Source organism: Gigantopelta aegis, chromosome 3 (genome assembly GCF_016097555.1).
Source record: "Gigantopelta aegis isolate Gae_Host chromosome 3, Gae_host_genome, whole genome shotgun sequence".
Classification (NCBI taxonomy): domain Eukaryota; kingdom Metazoa; phylum Mollusca; class Gastropoda; order Neomphalida; family Peltospiridae; genus Gigantopelta; species Gigantopelta aegis.
Window position 1 is genome coordinate 75340734 of NC_054701.1, and position 16544 is coordinate 75357277.

Genomic DNA, 16544 nt, shown 5'->3' on the forward strand with positions numbered 1-16544 from the left:
ACTGTACTAAGCACTAACAAATAGTTCATATTATTTTACCAGAAACGTTTTACTTGAGCAACAAAGAAAACATCCAATATGTGGCATTATAAGACCAAACACTGAAAATGGAAACAACAAGTTTTGAATTTGGCAAATAAAACTGCCAGGACCAAAACTAAACGGTTTTTTTTTTTTTTTTTAAAGTATTATTATTATTATTATTATATATTTAAAATTAATTTTTTTTTTTATTATTATTTTTATATATTTAAAATAAAAAAAAAAAAAAAATCCGGCTTTCGGTGTGGTGGGGTAGTTTGAAGGAACCATTCTGATAACTGCTTTCTGTGAAGATACCAAAGAAAGTTTAAAATTTGAATAACTTAAAACATGATTGTATGACATCTGTAGTCATTATTGTTGGCTATACTTGTATTAAAATAATTTTAAAAAACCCACACCTCTGAAACCTTTCTAGACCAGCTAAGTGCTGTGCACATTCATCCCCAGATAGGCGTACGGGCTCGCATTTTTGTAGGGGGGGGGGGGGGTGGGGGGTGGGGGGGGGGGGGGGGGGAGGCTGATTTTTGGCCGAATTAAACGAAAATGTCCGAATCTGGATAAAAAACATTATTCATATTAGCATTACTACCAAACAGCTATATAGTATTGCAAATGAATCACTACGCCATTTTACATGGATTACAACTAATTTTGAGGGTAGAATGATGGAAATACATGGTAAGAAAGTCTCAGCTTAGCACATTTTGCCCGAATATCTGTATAGTGTTTGCCTGAATTTGAGGTTTTCTCCAGCACTAGGGGGCAACTGTCTAGTACAAACCCACTCCGACTAGCTATGGCCCGTGAAAGCCACGAATCAACCATATTATGTAACCTTTACTTCATCAATCCATGTAAATGTTTTTCAGTTTTTTATGAACTATCATAACAAATTTCACATATAAACTAAAACTATAATATTGCGTACTTCATGTGTATCTAACTCCTAAAATCTTGAATGCATCGGTTTGTTGGATGTAAGGTGCAATGTATTTAGAAATACTATTCTCTCCAAGACCACCAAACACTATCGGATTACAAACCACCATTCGTACTACTCAGATTAGCAGCAATAGGTCTTTGTTTTAGGGGGGCTATTTCTCGTTCCAGCCAGTGCACTACGACTGGTATATCAAAGGTCATCCTGTCTGTAGGATGGTGCATATAAAAGATCCCTTGCTGCTTATCGAAAATAGTAGCCCGTGAAGTGGTGACAGCGGGGTTCCTCTCTCAATATCTGTGTGGTCCATAACTATATGTCTGACGTCATATAACCGTAAAGAAAATGTGCTGAGTGCGTCGTTAAATAAAACATTTCTTTCTTTCTTTTAGGACTCTCCAATCTAATTAAAATTAGCTCCACTATTACATGTGGATCTAAAGACAGCCAGTTGGAGCTCATGTCCACCAATCAAAACCTGACTTGCAGAATCCTGCCAGTGATTTAAAAATAATTTGAAAACATTCCGAATTATCCTGAGGGTATACGACTTGTTTCGTGTGAATTACGAATGCCTTAAAACATGTTTTATTTTATAAAATAAATAATTTGTAATGTAAACTGAAGACTGATTTTTGTTTTTTTAATTTTTATAAATAAATAAATAATTTTTAATGTAAAATTGAAGACTGATAACCCACCCCGTACGTATTGGTATGGTTCGCTGTACTGCGGCCACTAAAATAGACTCGCCCGATATTTTTAGAATTTGTATGCTCCCAAATAACGTTATAAAAGGCGAAATGTGATTGGTCAATATTTAAATTATTATTTACAGACGAAATGTTACCTGGACATTGGGGACTACGCAGTGTTGTTAGTTTTAAATCACTGGCAGGATTCTGCAAGTAAGGTTTTGATTGGTGGACATGAACTCCAACTGGCTGTCTTTAGATCCACATGTAATAGTGGAGCTAATTTTAATTAGATTGAGGACTCTCCTACCGACAGGACTGTTAATATTATAACAGTTGATATACATACATAAGCAGTGAAATAGTGTGGGGTTTTTTAAATTTAATGACACCACTTGAGCACACTAATTTATTATTTATCCTTTCCCCAACTGCTCCCTTTCCTTTTACTCCTTTGAATTCCATCTTCTTTCCGATCTGACAACTCCTCTTATCTTTCAACTCCTTTTGCTGTCCACCTCCACATGCCAGTCCTTGTCCCTCTAACCACAATGTGTTTGTCTCTTGTGGCTATTTGTGCCACACGCCTGTCATTTCCCCATCAGCTTTTAGCTGTGGGATTAGTCGGACTACATGTACTTCAGAATGTTCAGTGGTTACTTTTGGCATTGTTAAGAGACACTTGTAACCACCGACTATGCTCCCCTACTACCGGCGGTGGTTAGTGCTGTGGGTCAGACCAGCTTCTTAAAAATTAATCCTCTGCTGAAGGATGTCAAATATTTGATAATTCTAACATAGTTTTAGAGGAAATCTGCTAGACTTTTCCATTAGCAGCAATAATCTTTTATATGCACTTTGCCACAGACAGGGTAGCACATGCTGCGACCTTTGATATACCAGTTGTGGGGTACTGACAGGGAATGGAAAAAACCCAATCAGAGAACGAGTCCACCAACAGGGTTCGATCCAGTGACCAAAGAACGTCAAGGTAGTGCTCTACCAGTTGTGCAAGATCTCACCACCCCAATGCACCATAAGAAGGAAGGAAGGAAATGGTTTATTTAATGACACACTCAACACATTTTATTTACGGTTATATGGCATCGGACATATGGTTAAAGACCACACAGATACATGTATTGAGGGAGGAAACCTGCTGTTGCCATTTTATGGGCTACTCTTTTCGATTAGCAGCAAGGGATCTTTTATATGTACTATTCCAGACAGGATAGCACATACCATGGCCTTTGATATACCAGTCGTGGTGCACTGACTGGAGTGAGAAATAGCCCAATGGGCCCACCGACGGGGATCGATCCTAAACCGACCACGCATCAAGTGAATGCTTTACAACTGGGCTACGTCCCACACCAATGCACCATAAAGTCAGATAATATTTTTAACATTATGTATAGATTTTTAGAAAAAAAGAACAAACGTGCCAAAGGAATAAACAATTTATTTTTGTCCAAGCATAACATGGTTTGAGATGCAATTATTTTATGTATTAACAGTACAAGTACATATTGGTACTTTTAACACAGTTGCAAAACCATATCACCTGTTGCTTTTGTATCCATTAAGATACCATGTGACATGAGGCCATTGTTAAACAAGCATTCTGAGAGTACTGCTAAAGCAATACATGTCATCTACCAAGCACAACAAAGTTTCTTATGTCCTGAGTTAAAGGGTCAGATAACTGTCATAAATAGGCGAATCATCCATAACAGTCCAGGCGTGCGCTACAACAGCTTGCTCTGAATGTGCACATTAAAAAATTTCCCAATTCCAATAAAAGTCAAATGTTAACTATATTTCTACATGGTAAAATTTCTGCTAAATATCTTGAGATACTGCTAAAAAGTTAAACTTTTAAGTCTGGAAAACTATGTGTCAAAAATAAAAACAAATGTATGTCAGGTAGTTTCCAACAAAAGTTTGTATTTGTATAAACCAAATAATTATTTTAAAGCTGTCTCAAAGCACATCATTTTTCAGAAAGCTTTACAAATGACAGATTGTTTTTGGATTAATTAAAAAAATAACAAACAGCTTTGCGGTCATGAACACACCATTTGTCTACCACACACTCCATGATGTTGTAATAGCAACCATTGATACTACATCATTCAGTAAACTGGTCAACTGTCCCCTACCACAACCTGATAACAACAAATTCCTTTTAAAAAGCTTTAACAATGACACCAACACCTGTATTCAGTGTATACGGTGATAAAAGATGCAGATTCCCTGAATATGCATTAGTCATTATAAATGAGCTTCACCATCAGACAATTACTGAAATAGCAGCAGATCAGGAAATAGCAAGCTTTCACCATTATACAAATAAAAGTTTGTTTGGTTTAACGACACCACTGAAGCACACTGATTAATTAATCATCGGCTATTGGATGTCAAATCACCATTATACATTTCATATAATTACTAAGGGCCCACTTTACAAAACCTGCGTTTAACCAAAAACAGGCTTTGTAAATTTGGTCCTAAGGCTTTACAATTATTTGTACAATGCTTAGACTGTTTTTTTCCATTGACAAAAGTGTGCAATAAATGTGTATGCCAATAACTGCACAGATTTTAATACCTCGCCTCTCACTGAGCCAAATGTTCTCTCTGCATCATCATTTAGGGGCATGGTACAAATCAGTTATTGCATAACCTAACTCGTGGCTTCTTTGGTTATTGCATACATTGGCATCCATGGTTATTGCACACGTTGGCATCCATGGTTATTGCACACGTTGGCATCCATGGTTATTGCACACGTACAATGTTTCGCACTCAGAACTATCAGCTGTCAATTAAAACATTGTAAGTGTGCAATAACCATGCTAAAATTAAAGTTTGTTTGGTTTAATGACACCACTAGAGCACATGGACTTATTAATCATTGGCTAATGGATGTTAAATAACTATGCCTGTAATTTTATGCAGTAACTTCAACATAATTTATAAAATAGTAGGGTTTGACCAACAGTTAATTAATGAAATAGCAGCACTTCATGAAATATTATGGATTCACCATTAGACAATTCATGAAATAGTATGGATCCACCATTAGACACTTCATGAAATATTATGGATTCACCATTAGACAATTAATGAAATAGTATGGATCCACCATTAGACACTTCATGAAATATTATGGATTCACCATTAGACAATTAATGAAATAGTATGATCCACCATTAGACACTTCATGAAATATTATGGATTCACCATTAAACAATTCATGAAATAGTATGGATCCACCATTAGACAATTAACAAAACAGCATAACTGCACCATGTCCACAATTCACAAAATAGGACTTTGTTAGGTCTCTCTTCATAAAAAAACTAAAGAAAGAAAAAAAGAAGAAGCCCAAACTGTAATGAAAATTATCACTACATTCAGTGGCAGAACTACCATTAAAACTTATCAATACATTTCATATGGCGATAATTCCACATTCTAAATGTTCCATAAACAATGGGGATTATAACTATTCCATTGTTGTTCACAATCTTGTTAGTCATATTCCAAGCCACTAGAACCAATAACAATTGTATAAGCTGGAATAAAACAAACCGAGGACAGGATGAATGAAACATTCATGATATAGTTTGGTTTGTGATGCACCAGTTAGCACGATCAGTTCTATTGGTAAGTCATTTGGTCAGCCTTTGATGACTGCAATGGGTCGTAACTTGATAGCCTTTTTACTGATTCCAGCAGCGTGACCTGAAAAAAACACAAACAAATAAGGCATTAATTAAATGTGTTTGAAAAATAGTCTTCTAATCTATCTTTAAAATTTTCAGTGCAAATGCTGTAAAACAAATAGCTGTTAAAGAATAGCTGTTAAAGAATGAAATTTTATATCCATAATAAAGACACATTTTATTAAAAATAATTATTCATTTTTGAAATTTAATCATTGAAAAAGACACAACATACACCTATTATAGTGACATTTTAAAGCACTCTCAATTACAGCTTTTTAAAAAATATATATCCTGGATATCCTGGAAAAAAAAGCAAATGTGCAAAATGTACATGTGGTATACAAGTGTTTTGGGGCATAATATATATGCAAAAAACCCCATCATGTCACAGTATTAAAGTACACATTATTTATAACTTATTGACATAATAAATTTTTGCAGTTGAAATGTGTTTCTAGTCATTCTAGAATTTAAATAGTTCCAAATTTAATATTACCTTCAGGTCAATAAAGTTCACAACAGTTACATACAAAATGTATCACAGTAACTTACATGTATTTACAACATCAGTGACATTCTTGTAAGATTCTGGTGCCTGAAAAAAAAAGATTTTTTATTTATTTATTGCAAATGATGATCCCATAAATTGTTTTTATTCTGCAACCACCAATTCTACTGAACGAATATGATGACCGATAAAGCAAAGTCACATCCTGGTACTAGTAGGATATGACTTTTGACATCACTCATGTGACGTCACACATATAGCTACATTACAAAATCGCTCATTTGACCTCTAGGTCATCGTACAATGTGGCTGAAATAACATAAATAATAGCTTTTCCCATTCATTTTTATGGTCTGCAGAATAAAGATAATAACTAGTTAATGACGTCGGATATCTGCTTTTCATGTTCAGGCCGAATGAGAAATTCTTCCCATTCTTACCGTCCCAGGATAAAGCAGATATCCAACGTCGTTAACTAGTTATTCTCTATTTAAACACCAACTATCACTAGTCAGTTTGCTTAACAGAGGATTCTCTTTTGATGAGCAGGCAGAAAGAACACCTGACATCACTGCCTGGGAAGGAGGGAAGGAAATGTATTATTTAACAATGCACTCAACACATTTTATTTATGGTTATATGGCATCAGATATATATGGTTAAGGACCACACAGATATTGAGAGGGGAAACCCGCTGTCGCCACTTCATGGACTACTCTTTTCGATTAGCAGCAAGGGATCTGTTATATGCACCATCCCCACAGACAGGGTAGTACATATCACGGCCTTTGATATACCAGTCGTGGTGCACTGGCTGGAATGAGAAATAGCCCAATGGGCCCAACGACAGGAATCGTCACTGCCTGAGATGCATCAGCCATGAAGTACACACACATCTGAAACATTTGGAAACAAGAATTCTGCCTACCATAAACTATTTCAGCGTCACCAACAGTTACATCCATAGATGTTCACATCAATGCATGTTAAACAAATAATAAATATATTTTTTAAAAATTCAATTAAACTTTAATTTTTGTTATTAAATTAAATTTTTTAATTCAATAAATTTCTAAAACGAATTCAACATGCATTGAGATGAATATTCATAATGTAACTATAAAACAAGTTTCACTGATGTAGGACATGAGAAATGGAGTTAAATACAAAACTTTAACACAAAAGTTGACATCATCGCTGCTGTGATTGCTGCCATCTGAAAAATAACACCTACATCTTGTCTTTTTACTTTTTAATTCCAGCCAGTGCTCCACAACTGGTGTAACAAAGGCTGTGGTATGTACTATCCTGTCTGTGGGATGGTGCATATAAAAGATCCCTTGCTGCTAATCAAAAAGAGTAGCCCATGAAGTGGCGACAGCGGGTTTCCTCTCTCAATATCTGTGTGGTCCTTAACCATATGTCCGATGCCATATAACCGTAAATGAAATGTGTTGAGTGTGTCATTAAATAAAACATTTCCTTCCTTCCTTTTAGTTTGTAAAAGCGAGACAAAAAATATACCGTTTACATAATATGCTGAGCTGCATTTCAACAACTTGTAATGCCATTCCAAGTTTAAGATTACTTACTTTACACTACTGTTCAAATAGGCTAACACTCCTAAATAAATTTAAATAGTGAAAGAGACTACAACATATGGAAGTGTGTAATAACAACATGTACTCACTTCCTCCATAACCAGTTTTGGTGATGCCACTCGTATACTGATTCCCTTCTCTTCCAATGCATGCAGCACGTCCATGTAGTCTAACTTACGACGGGACTTCGCTCTGGAGAGTGCTCTCCCCTGTTGCAAATAATTTTCAAATTTTGGGGAAGCTTTACTAAAAACCATAATTAATTACAAAATCATAACATGTAAAATGTAAAAATAATGCAGATTAAATATATAGAAAATAAAATAACAAACAAAATGGTGCCGACAAAGTATATACATGTATTGTGAAATAAATAATAATACAAACTCAAATACGGCTGTAATTCAACTTGATTTGAAAGGATAGCACAAAAAGCACAACTGAGATGCCCATATATCCAAACACTGCTATAATAATATACATTACACACTGTTAAAAATATGGAAGATACTGGCTTATGTAAATCATTGTTTTCCCCTGAAAGACGACCCTCAGTTTGAAAATGTCTGTATATATGAGTCTGAGCAGATCCAATAAAACTGTGCTGCTTCAGTTAAAGAATTTAAAAGATGCATTGACAGCTGTACAAGTTAAAATAGTAAAAGCAGATAGTAAAAGATTTGGTTAACTCACAGCTCCATGACATGTTGTTCCGAATGTTTCTATCATGCCTTGTTCTGTTCCTGTGAGAACATAACTGCATGTTCCCATTGTTCCACCAATCAGGACAGGCTGGCCTGTTAACTGAAATAAACCCCAGAAGAATGATGGTCTAGTCAACATTAAGCTGGCACGTGTTAGAATTTTACCACACATTTTTGAAAGATGGTCTAGTCAACATTAAGCTGGCACGTGTTAGAATTTTACCACACATTTTTGAAAGATGGTCTAGTCAACATTAAGCTGGCACGTGTTACAATTTTACCACACATTTTTGAAAGATGGTCTAGTCAACATTAAGCTGGCACGTGTTACAATTTTACCACACATTTTTGAAAGATGGTCTAGTCAACATTAAGCTGGCACGTGTTACAATTTTACCACACATTTTTGAAAGATGGTCTAGTCAACATTAAGCTGGCACGTGTTACAATTTTACCACACATTTTTGAAAGATGGTCTAGTCAACATTAAGCTGGCACGTGTTACAATTTTACCACACATTTTTGAAAGATGGTCTAGTCAACATTAAGCTGGCACGTGTTACAATTTTACCACACATTTTTGAAAGATGGTCTAGTCAACATTAAGCTGGCACGTGTTACAATTTTACCACACATTTTTGAAAGATGGACTAGTCAACATTAAGCTGGCACGTGTTACAATTTTACCACACATTTTTGAAAGATGGTCTAGTCAACATTAAGCTGGCACGTGTTACAATTTTACCACACATTTTTGAAAGATGGTCTAGTCAACATTAAGCTGGCACGTGTTACAATTTTACCACACATTTTTGAAAGATGGTCTAGTCAACATTAAGCTGGCACGTGTTACAATTTTACCACACATTTTTGAAAGATGGTCTAGTCAACATTAAGCTGGCACGTGTTACAATTTTACCACACATTTTTGAAAGATGGTCTAGTCAACATTAAGCTGGCACGTGTTACAATTTTACCACACATTTTTGAAAGATGGTCTAGTCAACATTAAGCTGGCACGTGTTACAATTTTACCACACATTTTTGAAAGATGGTCTAGTCAACATTAAGCTGGCACGTGTTACAATTTTACCACACATTTTTGAAAGATGGTCTAGTCAACATTAAGCTGGCACGTGTTACAATTTTACCACACATTTTTGAAATGGTCTAGTCAACATTAAGCTGGCACGTGTTACAATTTTACCACACATTTTTGAAAGATGGTCTAGTCAACATTAAGCTGGCACGTGTTACAATTTTACCACACATTTTTGAAAGATGGTCTAGTCAACATTAAGCTGGCACGTGTTACAATTTTACCACACATTTTTGAAAGATGGTCTAGTCAACATTAAGCTGGCACGTGTTACAATTTTACCACACATTTTTGAAAGATGGTCTAGTCAACATTAAGCTGGCACGTGTTACAATTTTACCACACATTTTTGAAAGATGGTCTAGTCAACATTAAGCTGGCACGTGTTACAATTTTACCACACATTTTTGAAAGATGGTCTAGTCAACATTAAGCTGGCACGTGTTACAATTTTACCACACATTTTTGAAAGATGGTCTAGTCAACATTAAGCTGGCACGTGTTACAATTTTACCACACATTTTTGAAAGATGGTCTAGTCAACATTAAGCTGGCACGTGTTACAATTTTACCACACATTTTTGAAAGATGGTCTAGTCAACATTAAGCTGGCACGTGTTAGAATTTTACCACACATTTTTGAAAGATGGTCTAGTCAACATTAAGCTGGCACGTGTTACAATTTTACCACACATTTTTGAAAGATGGTCTAGTCAACATTAAGCTGGCACGTGTTACAATTTTACCACACATTTTTGAAAGATGGTCTAGTCAACATTAAGCTGGCACGTGTTACAATTTTACCACACATTTTTGAAAGATGGTCTAGTCAACATTAAGCTGGCACGTGTTACAATTTTACCACACATTTTTGAAAGATGGTCTAGTCAACATTAAGCTGGCACGTGTTACAATTTTACCACACATTTTTCTACAATTCGAAATCTCCATCCCAAAACATTTTACACTTTTTACTTTATTGTATGAATAAAGTCGGTTAACCGAGTTTTTATACTTAGAATGTCAAAATTGGTAAGTTTTTTGTGAACAAATGTTAAAATCTTCTGAAATACACATGTGGACATTAATCAAATTTCTGACTTAAATCCATGCTTACATCAATAAAGCAGGAAATAGCTATTCTTTATATGCAGAGTTTGATACTACGCACAACAAGCAACATTATTTTATTTTTATTTGAGGCAGCATGACATTATTTCTGGTATAGCAATTTTTTATTTTTCTATTCTTATTATTTTTTAAATCTTTATTTGCTGACTGCTCTACATGTCAAAAGCAAAAAGTTGCTGCCATGGATTTTAATAAAGAGTCAATATAAAATATTTAAAATAAATAGTCAATTTCAGATGAAAAAGATGTCCACTTATTCAGTCTTCTGTAATGAAATCAAAATTAATTTTGGTAAGACATTACACATAAAGATACACTGAAATTATACTTAACCACTAAATAATAATTGTGAATCATATACTGAATAATTAATTACTAACAATTTTCAGAGACAATAAATTAAATATAATTAACCACTAATTAATAATTGTAAATAATACACTGAATAATTAAAGACTAGCAATTTCCATATACACTGAATAATTATCCACTAATTAATAACTGTGACCAACACACTGAATCACTAACCTGATAGTCGACCGGTATAAGTGGGTGATGAGGTGGGAATGCACGGGTCGATCCCTTTCTGTGTAGAAGCAGTGTTTTCTGCTTGCCGTCTAGGAAATGCTCCTCCACTTTGGCGATGTTGTGTGAAACGTCGTAGATGACATGCATGTCAAGATCGTCAGGGGTCGTCTGGAAAATCTTCGCAAATGCCTAAGCAAAAGGTAAAATTTTCATTTTGTTTAATACCACATTTACCGAATACTGATGAATTAATCATCAGCTACCCATGTCGAACCAGAGCTCATCCTGTCTATTGACAAATTAGCCAATTGCAAATTTTTATCCAAATTGACTGCAACATTTAGTCTTTGGTTAATAAAATGTTCCTTAAAGTAACCACATTTTAATAATTTTCAAGGATATACTCTATTTATCTGAAAATTGGCTAAACCACAATGTATTCTAGTGTGAGCCCTGAAATTATTTGACACACAACCCTTTTCTGGCTGCACAGCTGTTTGCCATCACAAATTTCAAGGGCTGGACACAAAAGTCTTCATATTTCCATCAGCAGCAAAGAATCTTTAATGTGCACTTTCTCACAGAACACACACCACATACCACAGCTTTTGATACACCAGTTGTGGGGTATTAACTGGAATACAGGACTTTTATAAAATCCACTAGCCATGGGATCAGTGATTTAAAAAATGTACTAGCCACAATTAAAAATTCACTAGCCCTACTTTACTTTAAGTTAATACAATTTCACTAAATAATAGTAATAATCAGATATGTAACCTAAAGAGGGAGACAGAGCTTAAAACACTAACACTGGGGATTGGGGTTGGGTTAGAATATTCATATTTACAAAGTAGATGTAACTGCAACATTTGACAGGGTTTTTTCACTAGCCATGGGAGTGGGGCTACCATAATCTAGAAGCCCCATTGGAATGGGAAAAGCCCAATGAGTCTCCTGAGGGTGATTGATCCTATAACACAGGCATCTCCAGTGAATACTTTACTGAGCTACGTCATGCCCCTAAGTCTGATCAACTACAAGCAAATGGAAATAAAGTTGATGTCTAACAATTATTTTGACAGGAGATTAAACCCACATACATGTAGGCTACTCCTACCAAACAGCATTCATTCATTCATTCATTCATTTCAACTTATTTTCGTGCTTATATCCAATTAAGGTTCAAGCACGTGTAGTGGCCTTACACCTACCCATTGAACCCTTAAGAACTCGCTCTGGGTTGGAGCCGGTACCAGGCTGCGAACCCTCTACCTACCAGCCTGTAGTCCGATGGCTTAACCACTGCTCCACCGAGGCCGGTACCAAACAGCAGCATGGAATCTTATATATGCACTTTTTCCCAACAAACAGGAAAGCACATACCATGGCTCTTTGATTAGAAGAGGAAAGGTATTGGGTCCACAGAGGGAACAACCTACAATTCAACACAGCTCAGGCAAATGATTTACTACCATTTCTTTTGTTCTGAACTACATCCCACCTCTCTTGAAAAAAATATGATGTAACCAGCCACAAGACAGGCCTCTTGATTTCACAGTAGCATGTTGGTAAAATCACAAAACTTAATGTCCATTAGCCATTGTTATTCAGGGCTAGCTCTGAGTAAGCCGAAAATGTCTGCAAATAATCTATTAAACTTCAAAACATTGCAGAAAACTAGTTATTTTCTATCAAAATATCAATTATTTCCTGAAATTATTTCGCCAAATTAAAATAAAATTCGCCAATTGTTTTTGAAATTAGCAACTGGCGAATTTGACGAGTGCCCGAGCTAGCCCTGATTATTTATAATCAGGGCTATCTAACATAATCCACCATTAACAAGTTTCTGAGCAGGCTTTCTGCCAGAGGGTAAAATGGGTATGGCGCCATACACAAATGTTTTGGCAGATTTAAAAAAATTTAAGTTGACCTTTTGACAAAATTAATGACTCTTATAATTACTATATGATTTTCTTAACCCTAACCCTAACCCAATTTCTTTCTGGGGGGGAGGTCCCCCATACCCCCTGTCAACATTGTAAATGTGCCATACCCAAACATTTCTTTCTCGCAGAAACACTGCTGAGGGATTCCAACTGGTTTCCATCACATTTTGAAGCTAGAAACCTGCAAGATACCAAAGTTCAACAAATATTCAACAAAAGTGTTCTCACCTGTCTGGCTAGGAAGGTCATGCTGGTTCTGTTCACCCAAGCATAGTTAGCGGCAGACGCCATTCCCTTCAGGTAGTCTTGACCTTCCTGGGAATTGATGTGGGCACACGCCAGCTGTCGATCGTTCACGTCAATCTGGTCTCGTTTCATAGCCTTCTCCATCGCTACCAGAGCATCTTTGGTAAACAAATATACACAACATTAATTTAATTACCGTAACCATATGTCCGACTTCATATAACCATAAAAAAATGTGTTGAGTGCATCGTTAAATAAAACATTTCCTTCCTTCCTTCCTTAATTTAATTAATTAATCATCAGGTATTGGATGTCAAACATTTGTTAGTTCTGACATAGTCTTCTAATTAATTAATCATCAGGTATTGGATGTCAAACATTTGTTAGTTTGGACACAGTCTTCTAATTAATTAATCATCAGGTATTGGATGTCAAACATTTGTTAGTTCTGACATAGTCTTCTAATTAATTAATCATCAGGTATTGGATGTCAAACATTTGTTAGTTTGGACACAGTCTTCTAATTAATTAATCATCAGGTATTGGATGTCAAACATTTGTTAGTTCTGACATAGTCTTCTAATTAATTAATCATCAGGTATTGGATGTCAAACATTTGTTAGTTCTGACATAGTCTTCTAATTAATTAATCATCAGGTATTGGATGTCAAACATTTGTTAGTTCTGACATAGTCTTCTAATTAATTAATCATCAGGTATTGGATGTCAAACATTTGTTAGTTTGGACACAGTCTTCTAATTAATTAATCATCAGGTATTGGATGTCAAACATTTGTTAGTTCTGACATAGTCTTCTAATTAATTAATCATCAGGTATTGGATGTCAAACATTTGTTAGTTTGGACACAGTCTTCTAATTAATTAATCATCAGGTATTGGATGTCAAACATTTGTTAGTTCTGACATAGTCTTCTAATTAATTAATCATCAGGTATTGGATGTCAAACATTTGTTAGTTCTGACATAGTCTTCTAATTAATTAATCATCAGGTATTGGATGTCAAACATTTGTTAGTTCTGACATAGTCTTCTAATTAATTAATCATCAGGTATTGGATGTCAAACATTTGTTAGTTCTGACATAGTCTTCTAATTAATTAATCATCAGGTATTGGATGTCAAACATTTGTTAGTTCTGACATAGTCTTCTAATTAATTAATCATCAGGTATTGGATGTCAAACATTTGTTAGTTCTGACATAGTCTTCTAATTAATTAATCATCAGGTATTGGATGTCAAACATTTGTTAGTTCTGACATAGTCTTCTAATTAATTAATCATCAGGTATTGGATGTCAAACATTTGTTAGTTCTGACATAGTCTTCTAATTAATTAATCATCAGGTATTGGATGTCAAACATTTGTTAGTTCTGACATAGTCTTCTAATTAATTAATCATCAGGTATTGGATGTCAAACATTTGTTAGTTCTGACACAGTCTTCTAATTAATTAATCATCAGGTATTGGATGTCAAACATTTGTTAGTTCTGACATAGTCTTCTAATTAATTAATCATCAGGTATTGGATGTCAAACATTTGTTAGTTCTGACATAGTCTTCTAATTAATTAATCATCAGGTATTGGATGTCAAACATTTGTTAGTTCTGACATAGTCTTCTAATTAATTAATCATCAGGTATTGGATGTCAAACATTTGTTAGTTCTGACATAGTCTTCTAATTAATTAATCATCAGGTATTGGATGTCAAACATTTGTTAGTTCTGACATAGTCTTCTAATTAATTAATCATCAGGTATTGGATGTCAAACATTTGTTAGTTCTGACATAGTCTTCTAATTAATTAATCATCAGGTATTGGATGTCAAACATTTGTTAGTTCTGACATAGTCTTCTAATTAATTAATCATCAGGTATTGGATGTCAAACATTTGTTAGTTCTGACATAGTCTTCTAATTAATTAATCATCAGGTATTGGATGTCAAACATTTGTTAGTTCTGACATAGTCTTCTAATTAATTAATCATCAGGTATTGGATGTCAAACATTTGTTAGTTCTGACATAGTCTTCTAATTAATTAATCATCAGGTATTGGATGTCAAACATTTGTTAGTTCTGACATAGTCTTCTAATTAATTAATCATCAGGTATTGGATGTCAAACATTTGTTAGTTCTGACATAGTCTTCTAATTAATTAATCATCAGGTATTGGATGTCAAACATTTGTTAGTTCTGACAAAGTCTTCTAATTAATTAATCATCAGGTATTGGATGTCAAACATTTGTTAGTTCTGACACAGTCTTCTAATTAATTAATCATCAGGTATTGGATGTCAAACATTTGTTAGTTCTGACACAGTCTTCTAATTAATTAATCATCAGGTATTGGATGTCAAACATTTGTTAGTTCTGACACAGTCTTCTAATTAATTAATCATCAGGTATTGGATGTCAAACATTTGTTAGTTCTGACACAGTCTTCTAATTAATTAATCATCAGGTATTGGATGTCAAACATTTGTTAGTTCTGACACAGTCTTCTAATTAATTAATCATCAGGTATTGGATGTCAAACATTTGTTAGTTCTGACACAGTCTTCTAATTAATTAATCATCAGGTATTGGATGTCAAACATTTGTTAGTTCTGACATAGTCTTCTAATTAATTAATCATCAGGTATTGGATGTCAAACATTTGTTAGTTCTGACATAGTCTTCTAATTAATTAATCATCAGGTATTGGATGTCAAACATTTGTTAGTTCTGACATAGTCTTCTAATTAATTAATCATCAGGTATTGGATGTCAAACATTTGTTAGTTCTGACATAGTCTTCTAATTAATTAATCATCAGGTATTGGATGTCAAACATTTGTTAGTTCTGACATAGTCTTCTAATTAATTAATCATCAGGTATTGGATGTCAAACATTTGTTAGTTCTGACATAGTCTTCTAATTAATTAATCATCAGGTATTGGATGTCAAACATTTGTTAGTTCTGACACAGTCTTCTAATTAATTAATCATCAGGTATTGGATGTCAAACATTTGTTAGTTCTGACATAGTCTTCTAATTAATTAATCATCAGGTATTGGATGTCAAACATTTGTTAGTTCTGACATAGTCTTCTAATTAATTAATCATCAGGTATTGGATGTCAAACATTTGTTAGTTCTGACATAGTCTTCTAATTAATTAATCATCAGGTATTGGATGTCAAACATTTGTTAGTTCTGACACAGTCTTCTAATTAATTAATCATCAGGTATTGGATGTCAAACATTTGTTAGTTCTGACATAGTCTTCTAATTAATTAATCATCAGGTATTGGATGTCAAACATTTGTTAGTTCTGACACAGTCTTCTAATTAAT

General features: G+C 34.5%; 1 protein-coding gene across 1 annotated transcript in view; it reads right to left on the reverse strand.

Annotated features, from left to right (window-relative positions):
* Window positions 1-3128: 3128 nt before the first annotated feature.
* The window catches only part of LOC121369086 (RNA-splicing ligase RtcB homolog), a 35356-nt gene continuing 21940 nt past the window's right edge, over window positions 3129-16544 (reverse strand). Inside the window, exons 9-14 of the mRNA XM_041493931.1 lie at window positions 13166-13341; window positions 10986-11174; window positions 8217-8327; window positions 7613-7732; window positions 5967-6009; window positions 3129-5430 (exon numbers count right to left, since the gene is read on the reverse strand). Coding sequence (XP_041349865.1) covers window positions 5366-5430; window positions 5967-6009; window positions 7613-7732; window positions 8217-8327; window positions 10986-11174; window positions 13166-13341 — 704 coding nt within the window. The 3' untranslated portion in view covers window positions 3129-5365. The remainder of the gene's footprint in view (window positions 5431-5966; window positions 6010-7612; window positions 7733-8216; window positions 8328-10985; window positions 11175-13165; window positions 13342-16544) is intronic.